The sequence below is a fragment of the Nematolebias whitei genome, chromosome 2 (genome assembly GCF_014905685.2).
Source record: "Nematolebias whitei isolate Nwh7 chromosome 2, NemWhi1, whole genome shotgun sequence".
Classification (NCBI taxonomy): Eukaryota; Metazoa; Chordata; class Actinopteri; order Cyprinodontiformes; family Rivulidae; genus Nematolebias; species Nematolebias whitei.
Genome location: NC_056499.1, coordinates 57,117,102 through 57,127,408, shown reverse-complemented (window position 1 = coordinate 57,127,408; position 10,307 = coordinate 57,117,102). Strand labels below are relative to the sequence as shown.

General features: G+C 42.5%; 1 protein-coding gene across 1 annotated transcript in view; it reads right to left on the bottom strand.

Moving 5' to 3' along the window:
* Positions 1–638: 638 nt before the first annotated feature.
* LOC119424963 (src substrate cortactin) overlaps positions 639–10,307 on the bottom strand; it is a gene marked incomplete in the record, with an annotated part of 68,792 nt that continues 59,123 nt past the window's right edge. Inside the window, 2 exon segments of the mRNA XM_037692488.1 lie at positions 639–1,682; positions 9,444–9,512. Of these exon segments, the coding sequence (XP_037548416.1) occupies positions 1,546–1,682; positions 9,444–9,512 (206 nt within the window).

The following is a 10,307-nucleotide window of genomic DNA, read 5'->3' as shown; positions in this document are numbered from 1 at the left end:
ACCGAGGTGTCTCCCCCTCCTCCCCCTGTGAGTGCCCTGCCAAGGCAGATGAGCGAGAAACACTGCATGCAACGATAAGTTGTTGTAGGTAACCAGGAAAACTCGGAGTGGACTTTTAGTGTTTTGATTAACTGGAATGGATTTGTTCATCATGCATGTTAGGCTGATTGGTAACTCTAATATGCCTCTAGGTGAGAGTGAGAGAGTTAATGGTTGTTTGTCTCTATTTGTCCCTGTGATGGACTTGCGACCTGTCCAGGGGGTACCCCACCCCTCGCACAGCACAGTGATTGATGGATATGGGCACCAGCGACCTCCACGACCCAAAAAAGGAAGAAGTGGGTAAAGATGATGGATGGATGGATTTGTTCACAAAGAAATAGAAACTGTGCTGGGTAAAATAATATTTCATGGTAAATGTGGGGGAGTCTGAATTCATTTTATTTTTTTTATGTGTAGGGGACACGCCCCCTTCACATATTGTTGTGACACCTATGGTTCTGTGACATATTTGACATTTACTAAGGGAAATAAATGTCAAATATTTAAAATATATATATATATATATATTAAAAAAAGGCCAAATTCATGGTCATATTTAGTTTATTGAAACTTAAAAAATTAGCAGGTAATGTGACTCAAGCAAACAGTGATACAGAGAAAAATAATGATACATTTGAAAAAGGTCACTTTATTATAAAACCCGAAGATGACGTGAATGTCCTCAAACACACCGTCACACACACACCTGCTGAAGTTACACAATCGTCCAACGCAGCATATTAGAAAAGTTTCTACAGGTTGCCTTGTTGCTGTTTTCTGAAGATTGGCAGCATTAGGACAAAAACACAAACATTTTCAGCAGAAAAACTAAAAGCTGTTCCTTGAGCAGAAAATAAACCAAAACAAGCTTTCAAATGACTTTACATGATTCTGAGAAGAGCATTAATGAACTGCACCAGAAGATAAACACTTTGGGTGTAATCTGGGATAAATTTAGTCCCACAGTCATCTCTAATCAACCAGAAGACTGATGGAAAAGCTCAACATTAAGCTCAGACTAGGGTGTCCATAGGAATCCACAGGAAAATCAACGCTTTTATTCTTCAGAAGAAGAAAAAAATCTGCTTTTTGGTCTATCAATCTACACAATGGAGTCCTGAAGGAGTTTTATTTTACAATGTTCCTGTCAACATGAAGGAGCTGCAACACAGCCAAGTCCAAACATGACTCAGTGAGACGCTCTGCTCCACTCAGGCTAAATTTATTTCATCTTACAAGTAAAAAAAAGAAAGAAAAAGAAACTAAGTTAATACAAAAACAAGGCAGTAGAATGACAGACACTAGGTTTACAAGCTGAAACTTCTGATACTGTGAAGCTGAGACCTCGTGTTTACAGTTGGAGCCAAACCATCTGATCCGACAATGAAGCAGGAAGGGAAATATAGTTAGGAGACGGGAGGACATCTCGCACAGTGCTGAAGCTCGACCGTGAAAGGAGAGGGAGACCGAGACCTGCAACGGTCAACATAAAGCGCAACATTCTTATTGCCGAACCTCCACATAATTGGCTGGGAAAAGGCCGTAGGCGCCTTTGCAGACGCCGCGCCACCAGCCCTCGTCAATCATTTCGATGTTGGTGATGATGTCATCGGGGTCAAAGGAAATCTCGTCATCTCCGGCTGAAACAAGAGAACAGGACAGACAGTTGACAAACAAGCTGAGAATATTAGATAAGAGTTTTATGGGTTCGATCATTTGGAAGAAAACCTTTAATTACAGATGTGAACATGGTAAACATTTGAGTCCAACCAATATATCAGTAGGGGCAATAATTTTGGCCGATGTAGGCGTTTGGGGACCTATCGGTACCAGCGATAATGGTCCCATTATTGGCTGACATAAACACTTCTAATTTTCATCCCTAAAATGCTGGAAATGGCTGTAATTGAACAATGTATCCAGCAGAGGGCGCATGAAGACTATTTTACAGCGATGGCCGTTCATTTTAACTTTCACTTTTGACGTTCAGCACAAACAAAGCTGGGAGCCACCACCTTGGCCTCTCTGACCACATCTCCATCTTTATGGCTCCTGTCTACCTCCACCTGCTGAGATGTTTCAGACCCACACAGAGGACTGTCACCATATGGCCCAGCGACAGTGACTCTGTACTGCAGGAGCGTTTTGCATGTACAGACTGTCAGATCTTCAGGGAGGCAGCTGTAAATGAAGGAGAGCTGGATCTAGAGGAATAGATGGATTATCAGTCAATGTCACTTCCGGGTCACTTCCTGGTATACTGCGCATGTCTGGTGCAGAAAGAAATGTGCCAATCAGCTCTGTGAGGTGCTGGCCGAAATCTTTAACTCCTCCCTCACTCTGGCAACTGTTTCTACCTGCCCGAAGACTGCCACAATCATCCCAGTTTCTAAAAGCTCTGCAGTGACTGGGCTAAATGACTACTGGCCAGTAGCACTCATCCCGATAGTCACTAAATGTTTTGAAAGACTGATTATGGCCCATATCGAAGCTACCATCGACATCAGGGAGGACCCACACCAATATGCATACCGCAAGAATCGATCAACAGAGGACATCATCTCCTCTCTAGTCCACAATGCTCTCACCCACCTGGAGCAGAAGGACTCCTATGTCCGTATGCTCTTTGTGGACTTCACATCCACCTTCAACACCATTCCACCATGATTCCCCAGACCCTACTGGACAAACAACTCACACTAGATTAAGCCTCTCCTTATGCAACTGGGTCGTGAATTTCTTAACCAACAAACGGCAGTCTGTGAGGATCCACAACTTCTCATCCTCTACCATAACCCTTAGCAATGGCTCCCCTCAGGGCTGTGTGCTGAGCCCCATCCTGTTCACTCTGCTTGCATATGACTGTGCTCCTACCCATCCAGGCTATCATATTGTAAAGTTTGCAGACGACGCAGCAATGGTTGGATGCATCACAAACAACGATGAGTCCGGGTACAGGTAGGAGGTGGAACACCTGGAGAGCTGGTGCAGGAAGAACAACCTTCACATCAATGCGACGAAGGGATGGTCGTAGATTACAGATGAAGCAAACACACCTACCCCTCACGAACATAGGAGGATCTGCTGTGGAAGTGGTCTCCAGCTACAAGTACTTGGGTGTGCACTTGAATGACAACCTCAGCTGGAGCAACAACACTACCAACCTGATCAAGAAAGCACATCAGATAATATACTTCCTTGGGCAGCTGAGGCAAGCTGAACTAGGAAGCTCAGTCCTCAGGTGTGTAGTGGAGAGCATTTGTGCTCCAGCATCAACGCGTGGCATGGAGGCTGCACAGCTACAGAAAGAAAAGCTTTGCAGAGCGTAGTGAAGGCTTCACAGAAGACCGTTTGAGTTAGCCTCCCTGCAATCACAGACATCTACACCTCCAGATGAAAGAGGACCACCTGCATCATGAAGGACCCCACTCACCCAGCACATACACACACTTTTTGCACCGCTCCCCGCAGGTAGAAGGTTGCGGAGCATTAAGTGTAGAACCACTAGACTGAGGAACAGCTTCTACCCTGAGGCTGTTAATACATCCCTAACCAGGATAATCAATGTAAGAAAAATTAAATCTCTGAAATGCCAGTTTAGTTGGTGATATGTGACTGTGCTGCTGATTATCCAGGCTGCTGATCTCATGCTGCTAATTATCTTATGCTGCTGATTACCTCATACTGCTGTATTCATTCATATCTATCTGCTCACCACAGACTCATGTTCTGGCTGCTGTTACACCATATTGTTTTACATTATTAGTGTTTAGCGTATATCTTAGATCTTTTAGCGTATGGATTGGCGTTTGTTTAGAGTATATCTTAGTGTATATCTTGGATCCTTATTTACAGTTTATTTTTATACTTTATATTTTTGGATGTAATGGGACCCAGTGCACATAATTTAGTTCCACCTCATGTACCACGAGATGGTAATGACAATAAAATTGATGTGAACTTGATGAACTTGAGCAATACTGTGTGGTGTATAATTTGCTGAACAGACCATGGTAAGTTTATTTTAACTGATCTGTAAAATGAAAATAAATAAATAAATAAATTCTAATAATGGTCAGTTAGGTCATCTGGACATTTTCTTTTTTGTGGAAAGATGTTTTGCCTTCTATCTAGAGGGCTTCACCAGTCTGAGGAGTCCCAGTAAACTATTTTCCCCAATAAGCAGTATACTCCTTTAGTACACTTCCTGACTGACCATTATTGGATTTTGTACCTGGATTATTGAGCATGAACTTTGATGTTAAGATTAGATGGTTTGTCCTGATGCATGCTCAATAATCCAGGTAGAAAAATCCAAAAAAAGTTCAATCTGGTCCTCTGGACATTCAAAAAAACAAAAAACAAAACAAAGCAAAAAAATGTAGATCGTTTCATCTCTCATCCAAAAGACTTCCTCAGTCTGAGGTGCTGTTTTCAGCTCAGTCTCTTAAATAGCACCTTCTCAGAGTGGATCAACCAGTTTGCTGCTGACAACCAAAACCAGCTGATCACATGCTCAAGAAGGACCATCATCCTAACAATGGATCATTAGCACACTGATGGCTGTTTACTGTTCACAGAGGGCTGAGTGATACTAGCAATCACAGCATTGTAAGAGGGGGACAGTTGAACCCGGAGGCCTCCACCCCTGTTTAATGATGGACAGTTTCTTTTCACAAAGATGGCCTCCTTTACTCCTCTCTCAAACCATCGTTCCTCTCTGTCCAGGATGTGAACATCTTTATCCCTGAAAGAGTGACTGCTGCCCTGGAGATGAGTGTAGACCGCAGAGTCCTGGCCTGATGATGTTGATCTTCTGTGCTGGACCATCCTTTTGGCCAGTGGCTGTTTAGTTTCCCCGATGTAAGACTGATCACCCTCCTGACACTGAACAGCATACACAACATTACTCTGTTTGTGCCGGGGGACTGGATCTTTGGGATGAACCAGTCTTTAATGTATTTTGAGGTTTAAAAGCCACTGGGACGTTATGTTTAGAAAATAAACGTCTCAGTTTCTCTGATACTCCCTCAACATACGGAATGACCACTGGTCTGGGTCTGGGTTCCTCCTTTTCACCTGATGGCTGACTGGAGTCCTGTTTGGGTTTCTTCTCTGCTTTCAGGAAGGCCCAGTTAGGATATCCACATTGCTCTAGAGCCTGTCTTGTGTGGGATTTCTCCTTCTGCCTGGCTCCTGAGCTAGTGGGGACGCTGTCTGCTCTGTGGTACAAAGTCCTGATGACTCCTAACTTGTGCTCCAAAGGGTGATGGGAGTCAAACTGCAAATACTGGTCTGTGTGGGTGGGTTTGCGGTACACCTCAGTTTGCAAATGTCCTGTATCGGAAACTGAGACCTCACAGTCAGAACCGGGTCATAATTTCATTATAATCCCGTCTCTGAGCAGATCAAAACATAAGACCAGTCTAAATAGGAAATATCTTAACAAGTCCAAGAAAGCCAACCTGCTATTTTTTACATCTTCTCGTGTGAACTTGATGTATTTATCCACAGAGTTGATGTGGTCAGTAAAATGTTGGACTTCCTGAGATTTAATTTTAACCCAGGTGTCGTCAACATACCTGAACCAATGACTTGGTGGTGTCCCTGAAAAGGACGTCAAGGCTCTCTTTTCTACCTCCTCCATGTACAGGTTGGCAACAATAGGAGAAACTGGAGACCCCATAGCACACCCATGTTTCTGCCTATAATATTGCTCCCCATATGTGAAGTAGGTTGACTCTTGTCATTATTAGGCCCGTGCTGCGAAGCGCTGTGCAGCGCTGCCGCTGCAAAGGCCTATTGTAATCGCTCTGTTCAGGCCCAAGCTGCAATTTTTTGGGGGCCTTAACATATTCCAAAAGTCACCAAATTTGGCAGACTCATCAGGACTGGTGAAAAATTACGTTTTTTAAGGGCGTGGCAAAAATTCCAACAGAAACGGCACAAGAGTGCCACCTAGAAATGTTCAAAATACCCTCTGCGTTAGCCTTAGTTCGTCGTAGAAACATGAAATCTGGTACACTTGTCCAATTCCCCAAGATGCACAAAAACCACTCTGGCACCAACATCGTACGATAAACAAGAAGGCAGCCATTTTGGAATGCTGGCCCAATTTTCACATCTTTTTGGAGGTTTACAGCCTCCGCATTTGAACAAACTCCTCCTAGGGATTTCGCTCAATCGGTTTCAAACTTGGCCATTTTGGTCAAAAGGTGCGGGGGACGCAAAATTATCTAAACGGTTCGTTTCAGAGCATGCTGAAGGGGCGGGGCCAGAACTTAAAGTTTGACATCTTGCCATGAAAAATGTGACACTAATAACTCCTACAAGAAAACTGTTTGAGGCATCAAACCTTCAGTGATTGATCCACATTCAGTCCCCTGCAAGACTGGTCAAATCTTGACATCGCTTAAGCCACGCCCCCTGACAACAGCCTCCTCAGCCTCCTGTGAATAGCAAACAGCCATCAGGTGCTAATGATCCATCGTTAGGCTGATGGTCCTCCTTGATCATGTGAGCAGCTGGTTTTGGCTGTCAGCAGCAAACTGGTTGATCCACTATGAGAAGGTGCTATTTATAATGCCCCTTTTGCACTGCCCCTAATCAGCCCCAACTCTGCACACCCCTACTCAGCCTGGCTCAGCTCAGCCTGGATTTGCATCTGCACTTTAGGACAGATTCTGGAGGCGTGTCCAGAATCTAAGTCCTGCTAACGAGAGTTCTGCTATGAGTTACTCAAAGCAGTCTGCTCCTCAGATAAATAATATTAAATTACTATTTTATATATGAATATTTCTGGTCAGTGCCCTGAAACTACTTCTGTTGTGACTTGTCGCTGTATAAATAACCTGAACTGAATTAAATCTGATGAACCAGATTCTACAAAAACATTTATATTTTAATCTAAAAAAGTTAAATCTGGTCCTCTGGACGTTCAAAAAACAAAAAAAAAATGTAGAAATGTTTCGCCTTTCATCCGAAAGACTTCTTCAGTCTGAGGAGCTGTATTCAGCTCATAGCTGTTTATATAAGACTGAGCTGAATACAGCTCCTCAGACTGAAGAAGTCTTTTGGATGAAAGAAGAAACGTTTCTACATTTTTTTTTTGTTATTTTTTTGAATGTCCAGAGGACCAGACTTAACTTTTTTAGATTTTTCTACCTGGATTATTGAGCATGCATCAGGATATCTATATTTAAAATTCTATATTTTTCTTCATCATTTGATGTATTTGCACTCATTGTGTTTTTGTTTCTTTTATACAGATTAGTTTTTTCTTGTATACAGATTATTTTTAGCTTTGAATTAAAGTTTAGCTTTGATTTAAAGCTTTAATTTAAAGTGTAATGCTTGTTTTGTGATTTGTACATCTGTGGGTTAGAATAATGTTGAACCAAAGGCTGTGTCTCTTCTTTAAACATGTTGGAGGGAAATATGAGAGATTCAATAATTTTGTGTCTTTTTATAATTTTTCAGTTGAATTAACTTTAATTAACAGATTATTTAATAAAGTCAAAGGGAAAACAGGATTTCACGATAAAGCCGGCACCGTTTATTTATTTTTAATCTTCACTGATTAAAAAAAAAAACTTATTTTTTATACATAAAATGCCTCGTCCCTCCATCCCGGTCCTCCCGCCTGCCAGGGCTCGAATCCGGCCTTTGTGAGCAGGCGAGGCCGGGGCTCAGGGTTCGGCCTCACGGGCTTCAACGGCTTAGCAGCTCGTATGATCCTCCGCGGTGACAACGCTCGCTCGAATTTTATAGTCTGTCACCAAACACAAAAAACGCCTGGACTTCAGAATTAAACACGGTGTTGTCATTATCGTTTTAAAAATCTTAAGAATAGATCCAGCTGCTGCTGCGCGTTCTGAGAAATTGCAAATGGAGGATCAGTGAAAAGTTTCTAAGATCCAGTGACTCCTCCCCCAACCAGTCAGTGTCCTGCATTCACGTTTCAGTCCCAACTCAGCTCGCACGGTCCCACCAGAGAAGCAGAGACAAAACAAGGTCTTGAATCAGCTAAAAAGTACTGTGGAATAAGTGTTTTTCCGTGGAGGGCTGAGTACAATCAGGGGCTGAGTAGGAGCAGTGCAAATGGGGCAAAAGTGTACTGTACAGAGCCGAGTTGAACCGTGCTGTACCGGTACTAAAAGGTACTAATGTAAAAGGGGCATAAATTAAGTCTGGACTCACACAGAAAGATTATATTCATTGAACCTTTATTTAGACAGATAAATCACAACGAGCCTCGAAGACTCATTTACAAGTGAGATTTGCTTAGACAGACAAAAAGTAGTGAAACTGGAACATGTAGGAATTGGAGGCAAAAAAAATTCCTATTAAATTTTTTCTTCTTGACTGAGAAGAAAAACTCATTAAAAAAACACCAAGCACATACAAACACATAGTGACATAGACATTCCGCAGGGAGGGTGGAGGGGAGAGATGATGAGAGCGGTGAGCAATGTCCAAGGATGCACTCCAGGACACTGTAAGAGTTCTGATAAGGATGGAATAAGGGGGGGGCATCCGATTACATGTTCTCCAGGCGAATTCAGATAAGGTGGCTTCAAGGCCAACCAGGGGAGCTAAAATCAGATAAACACACAATTGTTTTGGGGACAGGCAGAACTTAATGACATCTACCTTGAGTCTGTGTTGGTCCACTCGGGTTCTGAAATGTCCAAATTACGTGGCCACACCAAAAGAACATGCCTGAGTAAAATCCCCAAGATCTGATCCATTCTGCCAAAAGCATTTGAGTCTGGGTACTTGAGGCACGAACTAAGCCATCATAAGGCAAGCAGCATGATCGGGTCCAAAGTTGCTGCCGATGACTTCCTTGATTGTAGATAAAACCAGCCACCGGCCGCATTCAAAAAAGCAAGAACCAGTTATCATAAATCCAATTATAAATGCGTCCTTAAAATCCACAAATGGCAGCAGAGATAGACACATCATCAAGTCTCCGAAGTCGATGAGATATCCAGCTGCGTGCATGCCAACAGGGCAAATCGGCTCGCCTAAAGCTCGTCTTCTCTTCGAAGAAATGTTATCAATTGTGTTGAGGGACCAACTGATCAAAACAAGTCCATAATTATGGTTTGGAAGATTTGTAAGAGAGGCTCAAAAGCAAGTTTCACAGACAGAGCAGCAAAGCAAAGCGGAGACGGAGAGAAGGGGAAAAAGCGTCTGACCTCGGCAAGAGCAAGTGGTGAAGTAATTAATATAATTTTACATAATGGTGCAGGATGTGTGTTTTTAGTATTTTCGGTAGTTTTTAGTGTGTAGAAGGACAACAAAAAATATCTGTTTAAGAACTTTCCAGTGTGTTAAATATCTGATTATCCTGAGTCTGAACTTGTACGAACATACTGAAACATTCAGAGACTTACCTGCTTGGTAATCATACAGAGCCACGGCCGTCATCCCGAGGTCCTCACTGTACTCGTACTGCTGCTTTTCTGTAAAAAACAGTTTAACTTGAGAGGTGACCTGGTCAAAGATCTGACGTATCTCTGCTTTATAATCACCAGTATAAATATTATCTATCGGAATCTGAGCACAGACAAAACTGAAATCCTCACCATGACCTCTGCTGATTACAAACATCTATCCATCAATTATATGTATCCATTCTATTATTCTTATTACTGTTCTCACTTCTTCTATTCTAGGTCACGGTGGTCACTGGTGTCCATGTCCAGCAGTCACTGTGCGAGAGGCAGGGGACACCCTGAACAGGTCTCCAGTCCATCACAGGGACACAGAGACTAATGAGACAAACAACCAGTCACTCTCTCACTCACACCTAGAGACAATTTAGAGTTACCAATCAGCCTAACATGCATGTTTTTGGTCTGTGGGAGGACCAGAAACATCCGTCTATAAAGTGCTTTGTTGGAGACAACAAATACTGGCAGTAATTTATAAAAAAAAAATTTGAAAAAAAAAAATCCCACAGCCTGAAGTGCCTTTATGCACAGACAATCATTAAGTTATTTTTAATTAAGAAATGTCCCAATCAAGATTTTCCCCCAATACAGATCAGAGTAATTTAAAAATAAGGATCAGCTACAAAGTCTTGATCCCATAATTTGATTATTTTTGTTCCACAGATGAAAATGTGATTTCTTGTAACACAAAGGTGTTTGGAATGATTCCTCCTTCAGCAAGGCCAGATTAACCATATGGGCAATTGGGCAACTGCCCAGGGGCCCATGATCTCTAAGGGGCCCATGATCTCTAAGGGGTCCATG